Source organism: Strix uralensis, chromosome 1 (assembly GCF_047716275.1).
Source record: "Strix uralensis isolate ZFMK-TIS-50842 chromosome 1, bStrUra1, whole genome shotgun sequence".
NCBI lineage: Eukaryota > Metazoa > Chordata > Aves > Strigiformes > Strigidae > Strix > Strix uralensis.
Window position 1 is genome coordinate 36178731 of NC_133972.1, and position 26234 is coordinate 36204964.

At 37.0% G+C, this 26234-nt stretch overlaps 1 protein-coding gene across 8 annotated transcripts in view; it reads left to right on the forward strand.

The window, feature by feature from the left end:
• HYCC1 (hyccin PI4KA lipid kinase complex subunit 1) overlaps positions 1 to 26234 on the forward strand; it is a 50609-nt gene that overhangs the window by 4535 nt on the left and 19840 nt on the right. For 4 of the 8 annotated variants that reach the window (XM_074862768.1, XM_074862759.1, XM_074862824.1 and 1 more), the window contains exons 2-7: positions 15820 to 15899; positions 16814 to 16915; positions 21437 to 21616; positions 24502 to 24582; positions 24990 to 25105; positions 25440 to 25535. In XM_074862768.1, the coding sequence (XP_074718869.1) occupies positions 15849 to 15899; positions 16814 to 16915; positions 21437 to 21616; positions 24502 to 24582; positions 24990 to 25105; positions 25440 to 25535 (626 nt within the window). In that variant the 5' untranslated portion in view covers positions 15820 to 15848. Of the gene's footprint in view, positions 1 to 651; positions 672 to 3304; positions 3324 to 10936; positions 10957 to 15819; positions 15900 to 16813; positions 16916 to 21436; positions 21617 to 24501; positions 24583 to 24989; positions 25106 to 25439; positions 25536 to 26234 lie in introns of those variants that run through there. The other 4 variants (XM_074862785.1, XM_074862777.1, XM_074862796.1 and 1 more) reach the window with 4 other exon arrangements.

Below are 26234 nucleotides of genomic sequence, written 5' to 3' on the forward strand. Positions count from 1 at the left end.
GTTTCCTTGTACTTCTGGTGAAACTGTTGTGAAGCCTTTGTCCTAATTAGGACCATGTTCAATAGCAGCAGAATAAAAATAGAATGTCGCCTTAGTCTGGGAGGGCAACTGTTATTTACAGTGATTTCTTTAGACTCATCCCCACATGAACTTACATGCTTTGGGAACAACTGGAAAGGTAGTGAATGAAAGCAGTATAACTTACAGCCCAAGTGAGTACTGAAGTTGTTTGAATGTGATCCTTTCTTGTCATTGCCGTGCCAGAAATGGGAGGATGTCGGTGTATTTGTTTGTGTGATGAATTAAGGGCTCTGTTTATAAGGCTTCAGTGTATCTTCTAAATAGTCTACAAATGTAATACAAGTGGGTTCGATAAACAGTTGTTACTAGGAGTATTATTTACTAGAACTGGAATCAATAACGCATGTGGAATTTAGATATTTAATCATCATCACTCTTCTGTGTGGAGGACGCAATGAAAAGTGCGGGTGTGCATGAAAACATTTCTTAGTTTATTTTAAATGGCCAGCATTGCTGAAGAATCACCTGATTATTGAGAGGAAGACTGGAAACGGATTATCTCTCCAAAACAGATGTATGTGTTCTTCCATCTCTAACCTCTGATGATATGAAATGCTGTGCAGCAATCAAAGCATAACAAAGAAATTTAGGTAAAAGCAATACCAGCTGAGTAGTAAAACACGCTTATTGTTGATGCAAAAGTCACTAAGTGTTTGTATTCCATCCTGATTGACATAAGAGCTCTCATTCTGACTTAGTGACAGAAACTGCATATTTTGGGCACTTTTGATAGCTATTAAAGATGGCTCTCTTGGGTAAGAGATAAGATATCCTTTACAATTTTGTTACTTTTTTCTATTTGGAGGCTAACCTTTAATTAAAAATAGCATAATATGCTCTGAAACTGCACTGGATACTAATTAACTCACTTTGGTGCTTAAAGCCATGCTGCCTCCTAAGGTTTCCTGCTGTTTGCACTGGATAAATATTTATGCTTCAGCAAGACATTAACTTCAGCCTGATGAATAGTGCATACAACTTTAGTATTTTTGTTAATACTAAACACCATGATTCAGTACTGTTACTGTATTTTATTGCAATTCTTTTTTTAGAAAGGGGGGAAGAAGCCTGTTACACTTTAAATAGGTGATAGAATTAAATCTAATACTTAATAATTAAACTGTCTAGCAGTCGTGAGTATTGTACAGAAGCTAGTGCTGGATAATATAAGGTCTTCATGAGTGTCTGGTTAATGGACAAGGCTGTACTATATCATTGTGGGTTGTCTTCAGGTACTTAAATCCTGATCTCATACGTAAAGACAGTTGTTTCCTATTTTTAATTCTTTTTAATCTTACAGTATTTGCAGTATTAAAAGAAATTACTCCAATATGTGTAAAAGCATTAAGTTGGACCTATTAAATCTTAAAAAAATGCATTTAACAGGTTTTTAATACCAGCCACCATCTCTGAAAATTAGGATACGGTGGATATTTTCAAACAGTCTATCATGTAAGACATGCTGGATATATTACAGTAGCATCTCTCTCTGAGGAAGCAGGTTATAGGATCTTCAGGTACAAAAATGAAAACTTTTTTCCCCAGTAACACTCCTTCTCAGTGTTTGCTGACTGAAGAAAATTGTGTTACTCTTTCAGAGTTGAAGTCGGTTGCAAAATCAGACTGCAACATCATATATTTTGTGTTAGGCTGATGAAGAGAAACGTTTTTGAAAACGTGGGGAGGAGTGATATTAGGGAATTCCTTGGCTCTTGGTACTTAGTGCTAAAGCAACAATTTTATGTTCCTTGCAGTAACTTTACACTGGATTTTGCCGTTGAAATTCTGGGTATTCTCCTATGGTTTGTAGTTAGTAGCACATATGGCTGAACCTATTACTGTCTTCTCAGTTAAAATAATATCTTACTGACTTGCTTTAGGTGCCAGAATACCTACCTGCTTCATGTCACATGCTGTGGACATGCTACTGCTTTTCCTCGGTTAGAGCTTTTAGGCTCAGTAAGCTGTAGTCTTTCCACTCACATCTCATGCTCCTAATTATATTGACTCCATAGGTCATATCTAGAAAGACTAGCAGGCTCCTGCATTTTTTTTTTCCTGCTTTGAACTAAATTCCCAGTGCAGCAGCGAGAGGAGCAGGCGAGAGGCTTTTGACAGTAATTCTGCACACCCGCTTACACATGCATTCTGTAGCTTTGCCAGTGCTGGTATAATACTTACCGATTCCTGCCTGTCTTGAATGAATGTGATTTACATTTAATTGTAAAGCTGAGGAAAAAAAATTCAAGTTTTTTTCCCCCCCTCCCTGTTTTCTCAGCAGCATTTTGTGTCAGTGCTGTAAATGATGGGTATTTTCACCACAGCGGTGTGATGAGACACTATACTTCAGACAATCAAATTTGTCATGTTACTTAGTGAAACACAACAAAGGAAACATCTGTTTTGCGGAGTACTTGATGATACTGCTTGATGGATCAGGATTCTGTTGTTTCAGCTAGAAGTGGTTGAAGTTATGTTGAATTTTCAGCAATGTGTGCAAATATAGTAGAACTACTCTTCCAGCACTTTTGCGTCATGTTAGAGATTGGCTGAGTAGATTTGCAATCTCAGCTACTTTTAATTTTTTTGCTGCCTTAGTAACTTTTGTTTGGCATACATATTTTCAATATCATTCCTTTTGTCTTATGCTAAAATTTAAGTGTCTGAAGCATATACATTTACACTGGTTACCAAGAGTTCTTACTAGAATGTAATGGTTATTTGTGCAGTGATGTTTTATGCCAAACTGTTGTTGTTGGCAAGCTGTAGCTGTACAGGGAAAACTGGTAAGGATTTTTCCACCTGAAACTTAACACAAGCAGGAAAGATCTCTAAACTGTGCAGTTCCTTTGCATACATTCATTCATTCTTTAAGGGAGTAATGAAAATCTTTGATTTGTTCCCATTTTACTGGTATTTAAAAGAATCTTAGATGTTTAGTCCTATTCTGGCAAAAAAGTGGATGATAGTTCACCTATGTTCACAAAGTTGCAGCGATCCAGTGAAGCAGTGACAGGAACTAACTTAACTATTGACAACTGCTTTTTGGTGTGGTAAAATAAAAGTCCTGTATAAATTCGGTAGCAGCAGTTGGATGTGGGTATATTGAAGTCAAGGGAAGAAGGATCACCTGGAAGGTCTCTGCTTGTACAGTAAAACATAGGAACTGACAAAAGTGTGAATAGGAAGATAACTGAGTGATGAAACAGGAACCGAATGATGCCACATTGACCCTTCAACAGGTTTGTTACATGTGTCTACTGATTTTAAATGACAGCTGTATGATCTTTTTGTGTTGTGGAATTAATCCTCACCCCTCCCCCAAATGTCATACTGTTTGTAAAGCGGCTGTTCAATGAGATTGTATTTTTTTTCCTCCCATGTGATACAGCTTGCTTTGTTCTTGGTTCATTGCAACTCTGCTTTCCTATGGATATGACAGTTTTTACAAACATAACATGTTGCTTCCTGGGCTTGTTAAGCTGTATTGATTTCTTTCAGCTCTGGTTCATTTGAGTCCACTGTGTCCCAAATACATGTATAGTCAGGGACCAATTTCCGTGTATTGTTATAACTGCATCTGCCATTCAAGTGACTTTTCAGTTGTCACTTGTAAGCAGAATACACTAAATCAAGTTCTAAGTTCATAGACTTCAGCTTATTATAGAAATAAACTTTGACTATTTTGTTGTTAGGCTACAGAAATACTTGTCAGGCTTTAAATAGTGAAGTCTGTGCTCCAAACCAGGGCTCTAAATTTGTAACTGAGTATTGAAGTACCCCTTGCTTGGCCTGGAAATGCTAGATATCTAGGTCTTGAAGAATGCACTTGGAAATCAGGCCTGTCTTGAGCAGAAGACATCTTGGGGTTTAATTAGAATGCAAATAAACAGGAAAAGAAAATGAATGCATGCTCTGCTATTTTTAATCTTAAACTGTTTTGTGCTACCTAAGTGATATTGATATAAATTCTTTAGAAACTTTCTGTTGTTATGGCATTGGAACAACAGCAGATTACTTGGTGATACCATTTACCCTGAAAATCTGTATGTGAGTTCCTCAAACAAGAGTCCCTCTAGAACCTGTGTAACTTGAGTTTTATTAGATTTATATTTCTTTCTTGGAATAATTAATATTCTGAGCTTTAGATGCTTTCATGAAGTAGGAACTTTGTACTTGAGGTTTTTCATCGAATATGAATTCAACCTAAATTAATATGCCCTACGATGTAAGACAATTAACACCTTTTTTTCTGCTTTGTCACTATTATGCTTTTGGGATTGGACTTTTTTTAAAATTACAATACAGAGCAAGACATAAAGAGTAGTAAATTGTCTGACACTTCAAGTTGCAGACATTTTATACTACAGCATTGAAATTATATGTGGCAAGAGACTGTTTTATGTGTTGTTTTTATCTTTTCTGAATGAGACAGAAGTGTGGGTCCTGCAGTTACTTTTTTAAAGTTTCAGTTAAAGAAGTCATGTTTTTCTGTTGCTTATAAAGTATGTAAAATACACAAAGTTGTTCTTAGGTGCTCTGAAATGTTTTTCAAATTAATATGTCCAGTCTTGTATAACAGGCTTGGGGGAGCTACAGGCAGGGATGAGGAAGAATGAGAAAACTGCTATGGAGAGATAGGATGGAGCATATTTTTCCTGAAGCTGTTTAACACAGCATTATGTGCATGTATTGATGAGTCATTTCAATTCTGTAACTTAACAGGGAGCAATTGCCAACCACTCAAAGCAAACTAAATCCTGAGATTTTCAGTATTGATGTACCCCTCCTCTGAAAAATGCACCTTCATTTATCTTTTTTCTGTTAAAATGAGCTACTAAAACATATATTGATAGACCACCATAAACCTCTCTTTGCTATAAAATCTGTGGTGTATTCCTAATAACAAGGTTCCTGCTTTTCTCTCATGATCTTTGGGGAAATGATAGAATGGTGTACTGGAGACAATATATAGCAAATACTAAGTTATGCTAATGGTCCTGCATTGGTAGAATTAGGGTGATGGGATGTATCATAGCACTCATTTAAAATAAATGCTCTGGAGTAAAAGTAAAATCAGACCCTTCCATTGCCGTTGTATTTGATCACATCTGATGTTATTACACTATATTGTATATCTAACCTGGGTAAACACACCATAATGGTTATTCTTGAAGTGTACTAAGTTCTTTAGAGTCTGTTTCTGGGACATCCAAATCATTGACCTGTCGTAGGATTTATGCCAAAAGCATGATTTCATGCTTGTTTCAAGTATAATGTGTTGGACTTCCTTAGCTACAAGCGAAAATTCTTTGAAAGGATTGTTCATATTTGTGGGTACATGAAAACATGAATGCTTGCAGAGTAGGAGTCTGGGTTGTAGAGGGAAGTTTTAATTGGACATATGTGACTGTCTGGTGAAGGAGGGTATGATTTCAAAGCAGACAATTATCTTTAAATGGCTTTCATGCTAGTAATACTATTTTTAAAAAGTTTTTAGAACTTTTAACTTCACTAATTTTTGGCAAATAAGTCACTTCTGAAGCACCAGTAACTTCTGCAATCTAATTCTCAGTCTGTGGAGCTCAGAGCATTTTGTGGAGGCAGGAAGGAAGATTAGGTTGAAATGAAGTCCCAAGAGCTGCTACAAAGTTTCTTCTTCATTGGGCTTGTGTTAGTATCTTCTAAAGTCAGTTTCTGGCACGCAGGTAGGCATCTCTGCCTTTCAGATTATATGAGGTGCAGATACTTCGAATGGGGTTAGAAATAGGCAGAATCTCCCGAAATCTCATTCTCAGCCAGTGGAGTTGGGAAATTTTGTCCAAAAGAGTTACATTCTTAATGTTACTACTAGAAAGTAGAAGGTGAAGAGTACTAAAAATGGAAGGTGAAGAGCCTGCTCAGACTCCTGTCCCTACTTTGTGAGCTGAGTCTTTTTCATACTAAGTCACTGCTAAACTACTTGTCAGATGAATGCTTCTCCGCTTGCTCTAGCTGAAACTACATGCTGTAATGGTGGAAGGTGTTGGAATTGGGCCTTTAACAGTTGATGCTCAGAGGTGAAGTACAGCCTCTGCTCAATTCTCCACATGCTTTTTAGGTCATACTCAAGCTATTGTGCAGCATCTGCTTATGCATGCTTTACACTGAGAGTCTTTCCAACAGCTGAATTACCTGACACCTTTCTTTTTGATATGTGGCTGAAAATTCTGAACAACCTCTTGACTTGAATTTTCACTTAGAAAGGAAAACTCATTTTTAAAATAAGCTCGCAGCAAACAGACTTCACAAACAGCTAGATTAAATGAATAACTGCTAGTACAGGTATACTATAGTAGCACTGAAGTTTGAGGAGGCAAGGAACTAGATGTTGCGGTGCTGCTAGCAAAATAATGCGCTGTGCTCTTGAAGAGACCATTGGCTGGTTCAGGACTTGCGTGCAACACTGAAATGAGAACTACAACATAATTATTCTCTCTGCATAGTTTATTCTATTTCACCATTTCAAATTTGTCTTTGGGTTTCAGGGAAACTGCCTGACTTCATAGGGGTGTAGCGCACTTTGGGCTTAGGGAAACTAGGGTGCATGAGAACGATAGGTTTGCCTTGTTTAGAGTTCTGTAGAGAGTATTTCTTGTAGGTGGATAACTTCTGCAGCACTTCTGCCTTACAGAAGTGGTAAGAGCACTGTCATGTACTGCAGTATTGCCTGCTTGTAGATGCTCTTGACAGAAGTTACAGGAGTGCTGATGCATAGAAAACACAAAATTTCTAAAGCTTTCTAGTTTGTTCTTATCAGAGCATAAAGAAGATACCTTTATTTTAATACTATGGTATTTTGTGGCTAAAGAAAAACTGGAAAACCTGTGTGAATTAGGTCGCTTTTGTAGTATTAGCACGCTGTTCCCTTTTACACATTTCTTTTTGTCATTTCAGTTATGTCTGTTTAAGCTTGTGGTTGTACTCACTTTAATGTTACTTTAATTTAAATTCTATTTCCTTATGATGCATATAGTTATTACCTTGATTTTTCTTTGTGTATGTTAAACTGTTAGCTATATTAATCCAGAGTAACTAAGAACATACTTTAAGACAAGATTTTTCAACTACATTTATTTTATCTAAGGCTAGGCTGTTTATATCTGTTCGCTCTTAAAAATTTAATAAGATGCTTGTGTGGAGTAAAACAAAAGCGGAAGCGAGTATATTTCACCTGCTAAGAAAAACTGTTTTGAAACTATATTTCACCTGCTAAGAAAAACTGTTTTGAAAGGAATAGTTCTCCTTTTTTTTTTCCCTATAATGAATGTAACTATTGGTGTAGAAAAGCTAACACTTGAGGTTATACTGCAAATGAAATATCTTGAGTAGGGCTTCTGCAAGCTGGAGTATGGGATGTAGCCAGAGTAAGTTGGCTTACAAGTGGTCAGTTTTGACTGACTGTGGTTACCAGCATGGCAGTTGTGCTATCAGTGTGCTTTTGTGCAGAAGGCAGCAAGAAAGAAATAGTAAAGTAGGATTAAAAAAAAAAAATCAAGCTGTGGAAGTTACTTCATCTTACTTCAGTTTTGCGCTGTACTGCTAGGGCTGCTTTTGTACTACTTTAACAGTATAAATCTGACTTACTATGGCTCATATAAATTCAAGTGGATATAGCAACGTGTAATCTCCTATTTCTATCTTGGTGAGTTGTTTACCTGGCATGAGTCAATTCACTGTCTTGAAAGAGTTATCCCCTTGCTAGTAAAGGGCAAGTACAAGGTTAGTTGCGTACAAAGGTGGTTTGTAATTGTTGTTTGCCAATCTTAAGTTGAGCAAATATAATTGCCAGGAGTCAAAGATCAGGATTAAAATATTCAAAAGCCTATGCTTATAGGGATCCTACTTTCCGCTCAAGACTTTTTAGAAAACTTTTATCATGAATATTCTGGGTCGTGTATACACATGACTATTTGCCAGCATTGTAAATGGCATTATGATCTCAACTGTAGGTGTGTGTGGGTTTTGTTTTGTTTTTCCCTATTGACAGAATTTAAAGGTTGTAGAATGCTGAGTTATAGTTCAATATAAGTCAAGTATTTATGTGTAGGTTTCTGGGCTGCAAAGCTTCAGTATTCTGTGGCACTGGATCCTTTGCACAAGAAACAACTGCATATAAGACAGTCATTTATAGTTTCTTTACAGTCTAGTTAATGTACTCTTTTGTTCTTTAGAGTAACGAATTTTTTTTCCTTATTTGGTGTCATCAAAACTGAATTGAGGACTGTTGCCTGTGGCTGAATATCATTAAACCTATGATTTAAAATGTAACGGATAGCGTTCAGGAGGACTTTTCCATTTGATGGGCAAATATCTATCACCTTGTCATATCCTAGGTGTAAACTGTTCAATAAGCATACGTGCACATGATCAGGAAATCTTATTTAAATCTATATTATGGAAGAGTCCATTGACCCCTGACTCTTCAAGACTGACATTCCACATTGTGATTTAAAGCGTAAGCTGTAAATAAGGTGGTTTCTTCTAGCACTCATGGGGGGTGGGGGGGAAGAGGGAGCAGGGAAGCAGCAAAACTGAAAAACGCCCTTGGCAATATGAATTTAGAATTGACTGCAGTTTCAGTTCCCAAGGTTTAGTAACCTTTACAAACCGCTGGGAACAAACATGTTCAAAACAGTTATCTTTGTGTGGGTACACTAGGTATTGTGAAGAAGACTGCAGTAATGACCGTACTGAATCAGACCAGAATTTCTGAAACCTCATTGTCTAACAGTGGCTGTTAATAGAGGCCTAAAAAGGAACTGATAGGGGAAGCTGGAGGTGTGTTCTGGAGGAGCAACATCTGACTTGAACTGTCTGAACTGGAAGAAGTGCCTTATATATTTAGTGGCTGTGGATGGATTCTTCCAGGAATGTGTCCAGGCTGCTTCTTTTTCTGTGTGTTTATGTAAAGTTCTTGTACTTGGACTTGGGACTCAATGCATACTTTCTTTGCATTGTTTTTGGTAACTCGTCCTGTTTGTTTTAACCTGGCCCCTATAGTTTCACTTAATGCTTGTTAGTTCTCTTGTTAGAAGACTCTAAACAGCCATCTCTTGTCACTTTAGGAATTTACTTGTGCCCGAGTCGGTGATGCTTGGTGCACTGTAGCTATCTTGTTGACACTGCTGGATTTTACACTGAAGATAGCAATTATCAGAGAATATTTGATGTTGCGTCTTTGAGCACTGCTTGCATTGTGTATTTGAATAGAGCATGTGACTGTTTCAGGCTTAGCACACTGGGGTTTTTGTTTCTTTGTGCAAGTTTGAAAAATGTCAAGAAATCAGACCTGGCTTTTGTGGTTTCTGAAACTTGCCAGAGTGTTTTTTGGAGTCCACAGTAGCATCGGTTTCTTTTCACAAGGGACTTCAAATGATTTGCTATCCATTACTGCACCTACAACTATCCGTTTGTACAAGATATTTGACCGTATTAAAAATTGTGTAGTAAATGAACAGATCACTGTATCACTCAAATGAATTTTGCATTAGCATCAGGAGAACACATTCTCTTATTTGGCAATTCATTCAAGAATACACTTGCCTGAATGCTGTTTCCTGTTCTGAGGCTTACCAAGGATTGTGCCTTTCTCTGAAACAAGTGGGGAGATAAAAGGGTTCAGCAATGTGAATTTTAAGTATAGATTAGTCCTTAAGTGAACTTGATGTATGATGTAGAGCTGACTAAAAAGTTTTTAATACCACTTCTACCACTTCAAATGGTAAGAAAAGTTCAGTCCTAACTGGCACTTCCCTACTTTTGTATACAAACTACTACAGAATACAAGATCAACATGTACCAGGAACTTGATCTCTTGTGGGTCTGGTACATCTGAGCAGAATGCTTACAAGTTTACTTTGTTCCTCTTCTGGGATGATTTGACAGATTTGGCTGATGGTTCATAAAAATCTTAACTTCCTGGTCCATGTTTCCCATAGACAAAAAAAAAAAATAAAATCTTACCAAATAGTACAAACTTCCAAGCGGATACTTTTCAGATTAGGTAAGGACACAGTATATGCTTTCCCTCTTCTTGCAGCAATTCCCAGAGGATGGGACTTCAGCAGTTTTTGGCTCCTGGTTTTGTTTTTTCCAGCTCTGACTTCCGCTAGCGAATGCCTGATACTGTGGTTCCAGAAGGTCAGTTCTGCAGAACTCAAGAGTTCATTCTTCATCCAAGTCCAGCCTCCTTGTACTTAATCCAGATTTCATTTACACACATGCATTCTGTGGATGACTTCTACAAAGGCTGGGTAGCTGTAAAGAATAGGAAAGCCACCTATCATGAGAATTTCTTTTTAAAGAACAACCTGCGCATGTGTTGTCTGTGATTTCATTCAAGACCATGATTTAATATTATTGTATTAAAGTCTTGAGTGACAGGTATGAAAAACTGAAGGCATTAAAGTAGATGGATCCATTACTAAGTTTGCCAGAGAATACATCTTAATTCACCTTGTCTTGCTCATCACCAGCTCAGTGCATAGCAACTTTCTTCCCCCTCTATTAAAAACAGCAAGTTTGGTAAGTTCCTGTTATATTTGTGCTATAATGGAAACACGAATAGTCTTCATAGAGACTTTGTAGAAGTCTCTTCTGAGCAAGACTCACTTTTGTCAGATAAACTTGCTTCATATCTTATTCCAGTTGTACTACTCATCTTGAAACAAAGCAAAAATTGATATTTCCTATGTAAGGAGAGTTTTATTATAGTGTTAGAATAGAGCAAGATCAATTTACAGCTCTCGGAGGCTGCTTATTACTTGGGAAGAAATCCAGAGAACAGTCTTGCCACAAGCTGTATCAAAACGGATTGCAGACTTGGAGTGGAATGTAAGTTAGACTTTTTCTCCTCTTGTTGATACTAGAGTACAAGTTGCATATGTCCTAGGGTTCCAGTGTTAGAGATTAGTAAGGGCTGTATGGCTTGAGGTACGCTTACTTTAAATAGATGTTCTATTAAGAAAGCTAGTTTGTTAATTATTGTTTGGTATAAATTGTATTTTTTGCTGCTAATCCAAGTTGAGATTCTTGTGGAAAATACTCCAAAGTGCTTTAAACTCCCAAAGCATAAACACACAGATAAATTTGCCATGTGTTAGTTGGGCTGCAGTAGCTATGCATGCTTGTATCATGTGGCAAATGTGAACTAATGTGATAAGACCTGCAATGAGGGAGTGTCACCTGAAGTTCCTTTACTTCATCTATGATACAAGCTCAGAAGATATCTGTGTCTAATAAAAGTACAACGGAGATCCGACAACCTGACTGTTACTGAGATGCATCACACAGAATTTCGTGGTATCATTTGAATCTTTGAGACTTCTTTACTGCAACTGTTTTCTACCAGGACATCCAAATGACTCTGCCTCTTAATCTCTTGCAATGAGAGGAGCATGGGGATGTTCAAAGCTGCTCTTCAGTTTTAGTCAAAGTATTGTTTGATTTTTGGGGACAAAAGCAATTTGTTTTTAAAGAAATTCTCAAACTCCACTCATCTGAACTCTTTGCAGGGACTTAAGAGGAAGACACCAAGGAAAAAAGTCTATTCAAAGGAAATTACATGCTGATGTACCTTAAAAGAAGACTTTTTTGGGGAAGTGTGTAGTGCTAGCTGTATTGTTTGAATTTTCATTATCGTTTTTATTGTATTTATAAAGTACATTCTCAATATAATTTTACAGCTTTTTTTCAAAGTAGCATGTATTTATCCATTTAATGTTGCTTTAATTCCATAGCGACTGGGGCATCTAATGCTTACAGTGGCCTATATTTTGCAGTTGAATCCAAACAGAGCTGTAATTAAGGCATTCTTTTTAATCCTTTTGGGATTTTTTTTCTGTAAAAGGTTAACAGATCCTATAAATTAGGCCTTATTTTGGCCTACTTTGTGTAAAAAAAAATCAATTTTAGAGTTACTTGTGTAAACTTTCTATGGGCTTCAGAAAAAATGGTGATATTAACTGAAATTTGTTAATCCTTCCTTTAGAACAGTTTTGGATTTGTTGATTCTGTCCATACATTGTTGCAGCCCAACTTGATCTATTATTTAACTAGCACAAAATGTGGCAATCCTCAGCAAAACAGTAGATTATCTGCCTGTTTTAGTAGACCCCACACACGTGATGTGTGGAATTGAGGCTGCTTTTTTCTTCTAGGGAGAGACCAGTCTAACAGATAATCTTTGTCTTCAAGGAAAGTATACGGTTAGATTCATTTGTGACACTCAAATGTGTGTTGCTGTGGATGCATATGTGCTTGAGGTTAAACAGTGTATTCAGAAGGGTATATGCATTTTTTAATGCATGAAGGTAAAATAAGGACAGTCTATATTCTGTTCATCTCAGCTGCCTTAACTCTCAATAGAATGCCTCTGCTACTTTAAAAATCAAAGACCTGATCAGGAAAAACTTTGTCCTGTTTCTTTTAGTTCAGCTTTTTATAGATTTCATTTCAAAAGTTCATGTTTTTGCCAAAAAAAGATTTGCCTTCAAATACACAGTCATAAAAGCTTCTTGAAGTATTGTCCTTAGTCCAATGGATAATGCCAGCCAAGGATGCCCTTACTGTTTTTACTGGTCAAACGACTCCTGTGTTCTCTGTAAGCCTTTAATCTGAAAATAATGCTCAATGGATCAGTAGAAATAAGTGGAAAAAAATGCATCTCTTGGATAAATGTGGTGTCAACTGTGGACTTGGAGTGTCCAGGACTTCTCTGGACAGTTAAATCGTGGGTTCCTTGCTTTGAACAATCAATATTAGCACAGGCATTTGTGCTATTAATGGGACTCAGTAGGGAATGGTTACTATTATCAACCCTGCTGAAGCATGAGACATTGCAAAAGCCTTTGTCTGCCTTCACAGGAATGAAAGACAGACTAGTAGATGGTGTGATTCTGTAGGAACTGATGAGGTTGTTGCTTCAGTAGTTGTAGTAGGACTAACCTTTGTGTGTGTTAGCACACAATATTATCCGTAAAAGCCTCACTTCACAGCAGGGTTTGACACACAATCTGTACCATTCAGAGGCCACTAATCCGTGTTGTCATCATTATACCTTTAGAGACCATCAGTGCTGGTCAGAAAGAGTTGGTATTTAGCTGGATGAGTTTCCTCCATGACAGTCCTTCCTATTTCTTTGTTGATGCAGGATGACAGAATGGATGAGGTTTCAGTGGACTTCTGGAGATCGAGTCCAACCTCACTTGCTCAAAGTAGTGAAAATTGGAACAGGTTGCTCAGGACCTTCACATCACTGCCCAGTTTTTCCATGTTTGTAATAATAATGTTCAGCAGTGTGACTGCCCTTGTTAGCTCCTCAGTAACCTCTTTCAGGAAGTCATAGTGCACTCCTAAAACCTTCTGGGTTGCTTGTTCTGTGTTGAATTGCCCTTCTGGGAGATAACAGGGTAGTTCGTGTTCCACATGAGGACCAGGTGCCTGTCAATGTGAGGCTGTTTCAGTTGTGTAAACAAGGTCTCATATATTTTGTCTTGGTCAGGTGATGAGTAGCAGACACCTGCCCCAATGTCACCTGTGTTGGTCTTCCCTCTCATCCGTAACCCATAAACTCTCAGCTGTTTCATCGTCCATTGCAGGGTAGAGCTCCATGCATCCCTGATGGTCTCCCAAATAAAGGGCAGCTTTCCTTCCTCGCCATCCCAGACTGTCCTTAAAAGAGCCCATATCCAGCCATGGTCATGTGAGCTGTGCTGCTGTGTCTCAGTGATCCCACTGAGATCGTAGCCATGCAACCTCACGCAGACCACTAATTCCTCCTGCTTGATTGCTGTGCTGTGTGTGTGTTGGTGTATGGGCACTCCACAGAGGCACCCAGTGATGCTGATTTGCTAGAAGAGGTATTAGAGCTTCCACAGTCATGCAAACAGCACTTTATATATGTGGTTACATTTGAAGTGGGGCCCTGGTTAGCTCTGGTTTTTTTTTTGTTTATGAGGTCTCTCTTCCCTTACATTGCTCTTTACCCTTTGCTTGCCAACCCAGTCTGCCACTTCCTCACTTGGCTGTGGGTTGTCATCTACCTCCTGTGATGTTGCTGGTGTCCCTCAAGGATCTGCCCCAACCCTCTACCTTCCAGGAGAAGCCTTTTAGTGGAGCTGCTGCTGCATTGTACCTCCTAGATGTTTACAGCTACTACTGCTGTTTTCTCCAAAAATTAAATCTAGCCCTGGGCATCTTGTAATTCCTTAGCCTTTCCTTATTCCCCTTTCATCCTCAGAAAGCACTGTTGTTGTATGCTTTGTGCAGACTTGCATATCTTTCTGGGGTTGTAAGAGGAGAATTTCCTTACCTGGTTCCCCATGGTTTCACCTGAGCAGGTCCGTTATTTAATGATAGTGCTAGTGAGGGGGGCCAGAAATCTCTGGCTGCTTACGCTATTATTGTGTTTTGAAATGATTTAAGAAGTTGCTGGACAGCCTGTTCAATTTTATTTGTTTTGCTGTGCATGTCTGAATAGTCATTTCCTCACAACCAGTTCTATGCTTTGAAAGATTTTAGTTGCTTTCTCTTAAGTAAAGCCTTAATTTTTATTTTTTTTTTTTTGCCTTGCTCTGGAGGGTTATAGTGAGCTCTCGCTATTATCACGTCTGGGTCTTCTCCTTTTAGGCGTCTTAAAATTCTCTGGATATATTCCACTACAGTCTGGATTTCAGAACAAATATTTGTATTGTGTTATACAAGGCAGTTCTTCCCTTCCACTCTTTTCCTTGCTTGTCATTCATGAACAAGGCCATACCTGGGTTTCAGTACTTCATAACTAATTTTAAGCAGACAAAGCAAAACTTGTTGGGATATCTCACATGACTGAATATTTCACCAAGTAAGTGTTAATTTTTTCCTCAGATGAGTATTTAATTTTGTCATTGTTTGAAATCCATGGTTGCGCTTTGGGTAGGCTAATGTGTATTGTTGAATAGTTTACCTACACCTAGGATATCCCCCACAGCATGTCCTTTTAACTTTTGTATCTTAATGATATGTTGCTCTTTGTTTCAGAATAAGCCATTCCAAAGGACAGTTGTTTTTAAGTGTTTTCTCAAAAACAAAGAGAACTCAGAAATGAGTTTCAAAAGGCACTTTGCATCTCTTGTGTTCAAGTCTTAGTACTGATGATCTTGCTCTGTCTGAGATTGTGTGGGATGTTGGACAGAGGAGTCCATCTTAGGCTACATGCTGAGGCAGCAGGCTTGTTGTCTTGCAGTTGCCATGGGTGGGGGAGGATTGAAAGGTTTTCCATCAGTCTTTATTTCAGTGACCTTTTCCAAGTTAGGAATAGCAGTTGACTAGGAAAAACCTAAACAGTCATTTCTCTTCAGTGAGTCCATTCAGTTTTCTCTCAAGTTCTGTAAGCTGAAAAATAAATTGAAATTGAGAAGGTAATATTTTCTGTTTTCAAAATGCCATTTCTGCAAATCTCTGACTTATTGAGCTTCCCACGCAATGCATACTTGGAATTTATTAAACTGCTGCATGTGAAGACTCCCATGCTTAATGCTTCCAGCAGCTTGTGTAAGTGAGGTAGAATAAAAGTTCAAAGTAATGTCAGGATGTGAAATGTTAACAAGTAAAAGCATGATAAGATTCTTTAAATATTCACATGGACTTAATTTTCATCATCTGCTTAATGCAGTGACTACATAGTTTTCACAAACTGTGTTTTGTTTATTCTTTCAGGCTGAAGGTTTTAGAACGGATGTTGGAAGATGTTAGCTGTGGATACTGGGGTTGTGGAGGAATGGTTATCAGAGTTCAAGGTAATATACTCTCAGATATTTAGCCAGTAGTGTTTGAACTGCTGCTGGAGCGGTATGCGAGTGCTTGATTGATGCAGAAAATGAAGAAAAATAGTAACCTTGGATTTTGCTGAGATAATATGATATATGCAAATGTCTGCTTGAAAGGATTTTTTTCCTTGTCCTCTTTGGGATTACATACTTCCTGATACAGAGCAGTGAAAATGTATATCACAGAATGGTCTTGTTGGTTTGAGTATGAACTAGACTTGACTATAGGTTTTGCTCCTGATCTGCTGAGATACACTGGGAATGTGTTTTCCTATGTGTATGGTGGAGTATGATCTCCTTTGAAGGACTGCAGGTAAGAAGTACTGTAAGAGCTATGAATAGGAAGTTTAAATGTACAGCTTCTGAAGGGTTGTTAAAAAGATTAGATTTTTAACCTCTTAAGTACTGGCAGAAAATCCTGCTTAGTGTTAGAGGAGAGCTGTTCATGTCAATTGGAATTTGTGTTCTTCTAGAGTTATACTGCGTCCTGTAATAATGTTCACTAGCTGTGTACAGTCAGTCTTGAGAAAACTCTTTAAAGTATGCATCTGAAAACTGTTAAGTTTCACAGTACTGAAATTTCACAGTGAAATTTCACTGGGATTGTGCCTGTGAAACTCTAGGGTTTTATCTATTTTCCATCCACTGTCATTATATTCTGTATGAAACTCTGCAAAACGATAAAATGCAGTGTGTCTTCTGGCAATTTTTTTGTTCTGAAAACATGGTGATTTCCATAGTAAGGATTTCTTTGTGAAACAAATTTTAGTTTATAGTGAGCTCTGATAAGCAGTAACTTGTAATGGAAAGTTGTTGTTGAAATAGCTATTATATTTTAATGATAAAAATATTATAACTACTAGAAAAAGCAATTTCTATTTCAGACACTGCCAGAAGCATCCATATCCAGCTATGCTACAAACTTGAAGGACAAGAGTGCTTTGATTTCATCTCTTTACAAAGTGATTCAGGAGCCACAGAGTGAAGTGAGTATATTGAATCTTTCACATAAAACGTCTGCCATAACACCAGCAGAATAAAATAAGAACTTGTGTACCACTTAATTGTGCTCTAACTATGTGGACTACAGAACTACATGAAGAGTCTCTGTCACAATGTTTGTTCTTAGCAATGACATACTACCATGGAAACAATTCATAAGTTTGGTAACCTAGTGATCATAGGTAAGCTTGTAGATTATACTCATGAGCTTCAGGACTTGGGTATAGAATTGAGAAAATGTTAAGGAGTTGAAAAGATATTTGAGACTGACAGAATTCTTTCTGTAATTCAGTATCACTTGAATGTGAATCTGTAGCTGTCAGAAGCTTGTCTATTACAACCCAAGAGAACAATGTTAGATAGGTTTGCAATTATTTTAAGTTATTTCTTAGGTTTTAGGGGTTTTGTTGTTTTAAAGACATGCAATCTAAATATATGCATTTATACAGTGGATGTACCCTTGCTGAAATGATGGCAAAAAAAGAAAAAAAACTGGGGGGAAGTGGGCAGGTTTGCTCTCTACTTGTGCCAGGTATGGTTCCATACCCCATGACTGCACTTGTTTTAGTGTCCAGGTGAGTTCAGAACATACTGACCTGGTTATAGTTGTGTCTTGTTAGCTGTATTGTGTTGCTTTCTACCATCCAGCAAACCTTCGTGTGTTATTTTAAAATTGCACCAAGTCCTTAATTCTCTTCTGAAAAAACGCAGCATAAGGAACCTTTCCAAAGTTTGAGATGAAGCCAGTAGTCATCACAGGATAAAATGCTTTCAGAATATGCATTTTTAGTGAGAATACTGGTAGAGAAACTCCCAGGTTGTCCAGCAAAGAAGAAATGTAATTTTACTTTGCTCAGAAAGGCATTTTGAGTCATTCCAACTACTGAGTCAAGCATGTCTGGTCTTCAGAATATGTATCAACATGTAAATTAATCTGATGAGTCTCCCTGTTGATAGCTAAATTGATACTGTCATATGTTCTTTGATTTCTTACTACTTCTGACTGTCACTAGGTTTCTCAGGGACCTTAGTAGCAGGGTTGTCAAGGCACTGCAAATTCTGTTCAAAAAGTTGTTGGGATAATTCAGGGGACAAGATATCGAAGATTTCCCTGTTAGTGAAACTTTGAATAGAAATGGTAAGCCAGTGGTGACCCTGAGTGGTGTGTGATGCCTTGGGAGAACAGTCCTAAAATCTATTTGGGTTGTTCTCCAAGTACCTGTCACTTTGGGGAAAGGGCTACTTGGAGCTTTCTGCACTGTGAAAATACTTACAAACTAGCAGTTAAAGACAAATAATTTCTCTCAACTGTTATTTGAGATCTATTAGCTGCATTGTGTAATGACAACTTGCTTTACAGTGTAGAGCATGTGCTGTCCTTTCTTATCATGTATGTAATGCAAAGGGCAAGGATTAATGCGCAAATGCTACAAATACTGTTGAGATTAAAAACAGGCAAACAACCCCATCTGTATACATTTGAATATTTGTACTTGTAATATAATAATTATCAATACCTTAAAATTGTGCTTTTGAAAAGTAATCGTGTGTATTTGCATCTCTGACTAAATTTTCCTGCTGGTTCATGTTTGCTTTTCATATTTTGTTTTTTGATTGCTTTTCTGAAAATTTAATACTCAATTTGTGAGATAAATGAACTACTTCTTTGCTATAGCAAAGAAATACCCAAAGTAAAGACTTTGTTAGTTACTTTTGACGTTCCTAGGCCACTGATAAGTGAAAAATGTAATTCAATACAAGGAGAGTCTTCAGTAGATGTGCACATTTAAAGGACTTTTAACTGAGTCGGGAGTCCAACAGTGAATAAATAAATAAATACTTTTCTGAATTTTGTATCTTCAGAGGTTGTTTGCTTTCTACCTAAAACACTGTTGCTGTCCTTTTAGACAGTTGCCATGCAGGCATTACGTTAGGAAAGTGTTTGGAGTGTCTAATACATTTGGATGCAGCTTAAAAGGAAGGGGGATGAAATTGCTTGGACATTCTTCTGTTCCAGCATTAAAAATTTTTTCAGTCTAGATATCTTTTACAACTGTTTTAGTGTAAAACAATATCTTGAAACAGCAGCAATCATTAGTGCATTTTGATGTTAGGTTGTAGCATGTGGTGGCATTTTGAGGAAGAAAATCTGGTTTTGTACTGATTACACATTTAAATGTGCTGATATAAAGCTGTCTCAACTGAGATAACGATGTAAATGTGGATACCTGTCATAGTTAGTTATGTGCCTTTTAAAGTTCAAGCACATCTTTCTGAACTGATACTTCATTAAAGGAAGCATGCAAATTCTATGAAATATGTAATGTGAAGATGGAAAGCACTTGTGCTGGTAAAGTTTTCTAGAAGGAACTTTGATATTCTGCTCTTCAAACTGACTAGTTTAGCTTGGTGAGATTTTTTTTTTAATTTATTTTTTATTTTTTTGCCTTTGCTGTAGATTTTTCACAAATGTTTTTTCCAAAGAGAAGCTGTATCTGTCAGAAGCTGAAAGTTTCTCTTTTATTTTTTTTTTTAATGGATCAGATTGTCCCAAATTACTTTGTAAAAAGAACTAAAACTTGGTAAAATCCTTTGGGTTTGGAAGTAACTCTGGGAGGTGAGAAATGTTGACTCAGCTTCCTTTGTAGTCAGGAGGAAAAACTTAGGAAAGCAAACACATTTTTTTTTTTCTAGCATGCTCATCTGGTGGTGGTGCCTCCTTTGCTGCAATAAAGGGAGGAAAATACGGAAGAATGGGTTTCTTACCTTTTTGAAAGCTTGCTTCATTGAAAAAAATGAAGATGTGACCTAGACAAATAGCAGAAGAACTGAGTGTTGTAGTTAGAACAAAATGGAAAACGTGATCTGCGTCTTACTAGCAGTAAAGTACATATTCTAGTTTTTAAGGATTTTCAGAAAGGTTTTGAGTAATAATTTGCTTTCTGAAGTGCAGTGGCAATTCTAATGATTATGGTACCTTTTCTCAGTGCAATCTCTAAAATACTCTAAAATGCATGTCTGGTTTGAATTCCATCATTTTCAGGTTGAAACTTTTGGGATTTTGTGCAGGAATACACTTCAGTGAAGGTCTGTTACTAGCCTGAACATTCCTGGTTTTGAAATGAATTTAGAGTCTATTTTTGTGAGTCATGTAGATGAACTGTTAAGACCTTAAATCTTTGTGGTAAGAAACAAGGTAGCAAAACTAGTCCTTTATGTGTGTTACATTTGAATCCTGTCTTTTGGAGATTTGCAGTCAGAGAATGTTGCATTCTATGTTATGCTTTTTTAATATATACTAGCTGGAACTGATAAAATGAGTTCTAAATAGCTGGCATCTCAGATTTCATTTTGTGAAGTTCACTAATATAAATGCTTCAACTGCCTAGATTCTTTTTCAGGGAGTAGTTTCTTAGATGTTAGGGTCCTCCTAATTGTTATTACTTGCAAATAAGCGATTTGGAAGATTTAATTGAAAATCCCCTTTTTCCCTTCCCTAACCTGCTTTTTTTTTTTTTTTAGAAGAAATCAGTTTACAGTTCCAAACTCTTATTGATGGTTTGCTGTGTTTGCGGTCAAAAAGTATTTTTGAGTATGTACTTTTGAGTTTTTGCTTGAGAGTTCAGTGTCCAGTTCAGCTGGCTTTGCAAGTGTCTGCTGGTTTTGACAGTATTTTCCACTTGGGTTAGGAAATCTCCTATCTAGGTGACAAAATAAAAATATAACTTCCATACATTGACACGTGATGGTTAACACTACGTTTCGACCTCTAGCAGAGGTAGGTGATAGCACAAGAATGCACATTAAATCCAGAAACACAGTGCAGCTGATTGCTTAATTGGTTTTAAGTCTTTTTTTTAACTTGTTCTAGCTCAGTGTATTACTTCCAGTCAATGTATTACTTCCACTTGTTTCAGCTTAACAAATTTGATTGTAAAATTACTCTTGAGGCTTCTTACTTCTGTCTCAAACCTGTAAATACACTGAAGTTTCTAGAAGATTTTGAGAGTGGAAAAGTGAACTAATTCTACTGTATACCAAGGTACTGTAATACTTTGAATTTGAGTGTTATGCAGCTCTTCTGGCTTCGTGAGTAAAAGCTTCTAGCAATTTATGTGTACACTGGTGGAATGCTGGAATAGCAAGACCTTTTGTTCAGGTAATTCCCTGCATATTAGTGATATTGGGGGCATGGTATGAGATGTGGTGATAACAAGTATCTTCTATTTATGCCTTTGAGGCTGGAGGAAGTGATCCAAAAATGAGAGAAAGAAGCCATTGGAATTCTTTCTTGACATGGGATGGAAGGTCTATTTTTATCATCTGAAAGTATGTTATAAGGGATGAAAAGTGTATAAGATGACCTGGGCAGTTATTTCATCAGTCACTCCCTAATAGCTAAAATGTAACATTTATCAGTTTACAGTTTTGTCCAAAGGACTGATCCACGCAAAGTTGCATTTTTGTAATGTTTTATTCACTCACAATTGTAACTTATATTTCAGCTTCTGGAGCCAGTTTGCCATCAGCTCTTTGAGTTCTATCGCAGTGGTGAGGAACAATTGCTACGATTTACTCTGCAGTTTCTTCCAGAATTGATATGGTGCTATCTTGCTGTCTCAGCCAGCAGAGATTTGCAGAGCAGTGGATGCATAGAGGCTCTTCTCCTAGGAGTCTATAACTTGGTTTGTATTTGCATGTAATTATTCAGGGCTAAAAATGTTAGTGAGATTTTGGGGGATAATATAGAGTATTTCACTGGGGAGTAATTAACAATTTTGTTTCCGAATTAAAATGAAATGATTGAGTATCTCAGTTTTGTCTCTTCAAATTGGTGTCCTTGTCAGAAATCTGCAACATGAACTTTTATTTTGGTCAATTTTTTCTCTGCTTTTTTTGTGGTTCCTGAAAAGTGTTAATGCACTAATAGTTGAAGGAGACAGAGGAGTCCCCTTAATTTTTTTTGTTACTTAATTACATTCTGCTCAAGAGCTTTTGGAGACACTACTTTTGAAGTGGTTGCCCATATTTTCTGGGGTATTTTTACTATCTTGACCAGAAAACACAAAAATATCACTTTCAACAAATACTTAGTACTTGACTGCTGAACAGATTGCTTAGCTTTGAGAAATTAAAGGTCTCCTTTCATTTTGTAATAATGTTGACATTTTTTTCGTATTTTATATGAAAAGATACTGTTTATTACTGAATTACTGCTTTGGAGAACAGAATTATGAAGGAACCTTGAAGAGCACTATATTTTAGTTAGCATTTAGTCTTTTTATGGCTATTGTAAAAAAACATAGTGTTGTTACGGCTATTGGGATTCTCTTCAGTGTAGTTTGTATGTTCTGGATGTTTTAGGAAGGTGCTTTGGGAAGTGAAACAGTGATGAACTTCAAGTTCCCATTTTGAAAATCTGGAGAAGGCAGCTCCCATCCTTCTTCTAAAAATAATCTCACTCATGCCAAGCAAGTGAAAATATTTCTTCACCCAGGATTCTACTTAAAAAGACCTGAGGCCTTATATTCAACTCTTCTTTAGGCAGAGTACAGGCTTCACGTGCTTTCTGTGTGCTTCGTTGTATCTGAGAAGAAAAACACTCTTGGAATGCATTTGGTATATCTTATGCCGTAAATCAATTCACTCCTTTATTTTCTTGATGAATTCCCCTAAAATGGTTGCTGGATGTGGCTATAATCACTTGTCTTTCTGCTAGAAGAGATTACATTTACAGTTAAGCTTGAAAGCATTCCAGTAACATCTTATCCTAGCTATGAACATTTTCTTCCTCAATTAGTAACATAACCATCCATCTCCAGCTTCTTGGGATCATAAGAATTTTACAGCAAGCCTCTGTAGGAAGCTCTAGATCCACCTGATTTTTGGAAACATATTCTGCTCCCCGCCCTTCTGCTTTAAGACGTAATGAATGCTTATGCTGAAGTAGCGCAGCGTTACTGATGCTGACTTCTTCCCCTGTCGATGTTGTATCAAATTTGTAACTTAATCAAAATGGTACTGTTCTTCAGTATGCAAGGTTGAAAAGGTAGTAGGTGACCTTCTTAGATCCTTATTTTTTCTTTAACCAGCTACTTTATCTTTTCAAAAGCAAGAGGAAAAATGTAGCCTAATACAAATAGTAACCCTGCAAATATGCGCGGTAGTCTCCTGGAATTTGAGGGGCATAATGTGCTTAACAGTCCTGCAGTTTCTTACTGAAAGAAATTGAAAAATTAAGTATTGCTCAGAATAATTTTAAATTTGCTATGTTGTCAGAGGTATGGAATTATTGCGGCTGAACCTTGAGATCATGAACTGTTTTGTTCTACCTTCAGCTTGGAGACATTCAGTGGTAGTGCATGCAGTTGATATTTTTGGCTTTTCTGGCTGTAGGTATCATTTTTTTTTTTCTAATAGAGATCTTGAAATGCAGTCCTGAAACTTAATTACAAGTCTGAATAGAATGAATAGTCAAAATATTGATAATTTTAGATTTTAAAAGTTTGGATGTAACCAGTTTCTCTTCCCTTCCCCCCCCATATATTGAGGAAACTGTTTTCCACATGGATGTGGAAGCAATATTGAAAAATAACAATGGCTTGTGGAGAGTGGAGGAGCTGTATAACTCTTCAGACAGAACAATTCTGTATGCCTTTTTGATACTTACCAGTCTTACTTTACCACTTCATATTCTACTTGAAGACATGGGTTTTAATAATTACTATGTGAGGTTAAACCTTCAGCCTTCCAAGCCGTCGGTCTTAGGAGACACTGAAGGTCCTCTCTGATCTCTACCTTTGATATATGAAATCTGCTGCTGAAATTTAGAAAGAAAAAGTTCTTGTGTGTGTGGTGTTGGTTATTGGTCAGTTCTGCTTCGTAACCTCTAAGTTTTTTTTTTTTATTTCGAAGTACTTCAGTGCTCTTCTGCGATACACAGGCACATCTTTTTTTTTGCCTTATCTATTAGTCTTGCGCTAATTTACAGGAGTGAGAAGTCTGCCAACATACTGCCATGTGGTATCTTGCAGGAAAGTCGATTCTCTGAAGCTTTGCATCCATGCTTCTTTTAACTCTATAAGTATAGAGTTACCGAACTTGGGCTTTTGCAAATACTATGATGTCAAACCATATGAGGCTGCACATTGCAGAGCTATAATATTTCAAAATAAATTACTTGTAGAATCATTACTTAATGGCTAAATAGTTTTCAGAACAGAATTATTGAGCATTAACCTTCACAATTAGCAAATAGTGTATAATTATTAAAAGATAATACTGTTATCTTTTACAGTTAGTGTATTTAAAGTAGACTGTGTATGCAAATGCATGTGCCCTTTGCTAAGTCATTTGAATACTTTTCAGAAACAAAGCAAATGCACTGTGATAGAAAGCAAATACAGAGATAACTTCTAGCTTGTAGCTTGGATTGTTATAGTATCCCTATCTGTCCCTATAATGATTTGTTGGCTTTCTTTATCCATTCACCCCCATCCAGCATTTAACGTTTTTGCATGTCTGGTTTCTGTAGTACAGTGTAACCATTGGTATCTCCTGTCTTTTTCAGGAGATAGTTGACAAAGAGGGACATAGCAAAGTGCTGAGTTTCACAATTCCGTCTTTGTCCAAACCTTCAGTCTATCATGAAGTAAGTGACGTCTACAACGTAAAGTTGTTGCTGATCGAGAAAGGCAGTATGCTTTGGAGACCTGTTCATTAAGAATAAAAGTGAAAAGTAGTTTTAATGTGTTGCATGATGACATAGGAAAATATTTCTCGGTCTTCTGCGTACTACTAACTGGTCTCTGAGGCTTCATCAGGAGTCCATAGTCATAACTCCATAATATCCATGCACCAACTATGTCTTTCTATTCTGAAGTCATGTGCCTTATCTGGAGTAAAATAACTTCTCAAATCTAAGACAGTGGTCAGATGATAACCTTAGCCTGTTGAGAATTTATGTACAAATGTAGTGATGCTGATTGCTGTCTGTTTTCACTTGCATTGTAGCAAGACTTCAGGCAGACATGTTTTGAATGACCCTTTTTCCTTTAGCCTTCCAGCATTGGCTCCATGGCTCTCACTGAAGGAGCTTTATCGCAGCATGGCTTGTCCAGGGTTGTATACAGTGGACCTCATCCTCAGAGGGAGATGTTAACAGCACAGAACAGGTGAAATTGTGTAGTAGGATTTTGCTTGAGAATCACTAATGAATCTTAGCTTTTTATAATCTTTAATATAGTTATAGAGTGGAGGTGGATAGGTGAATGTTGTAGTTTGTGGTGGGTTTTTTTGTTCTTAAATGTAAATGTAGATGAAGAAAGATTAGCAGCATGTATTACTACATGAAGAGGAAAAGCTCGCAGAACTAAACTACGCAATTGTCAACTTTATTGAAGTGGAATATCAAATCTGTTCAAATAACTCTTGCAAATTTCTGTGTAAACTTGTTTTTTTCAAAAACAAAATTGGTAATGTAATTCTAATGTTTCTTGTAAATCCTAGGTTTGAAGTGCTGACTTTCCTTCTGCTCTGTTACAATGCTGCCTTAAGCTACATGCCTGCAGTTTCTCTTCAGTCGTTGTGTCAGATTTGTTCAAGGTAACTTCTGTAGGTTGATTTACACTTAAAATAGCATTTTAAACTTGACTTTTTTTCAGAAATGTTTACAGCTGCATTGTTTGTAAAAGCTTATATAACTTTGGGTTAAGATCTCAAAATGGGGAAGCTTTATATGCAGTGCTGTTAAGAGAAGTCAAATCAAGGGAACTGTTTTGTTTTTAACCAAAGTAGTTGTAGGTGTGTTAAGTAAATAAAATCAGAAATGTCTTCTAAAATCTTGGTAAATTTTGCATTGCAAGCTTACTAAATATATTTGAATGCTGTGCAAGTTGAAACTTTCTTGAAATTCTAGTAGATTTTGAAACTAGAAATACATCTGTTCTTACAGATACTTTAAGTATTTCCAAAAACTGCTGTTACTTCAAAAAACAAACAAAAAACCCCCCTATATCAGCTTTAATTACAATGTCTATTTTTGATCCATTTCTTTTTTCAGAGAGGAAGAGCTGGTAGTAAACATGTCTATCTCCACATTTTTGAAAGTGGACTTTGGGTTAAGGAAAAGAATTAGAATGCTTTTGTTAACCCAGGAAACCCGAGAGAGACTTAGAAGTCAACTACATCAACTTTTTACCAGTCATAAGATTCCAGGTTCCTCACACAAGCAAAGCATGGTAGTGGATGCCTGTAAGATTCTCTCCTCTTTAGAAGAAGTGAGAGAGCATTGGAGCACTTGGC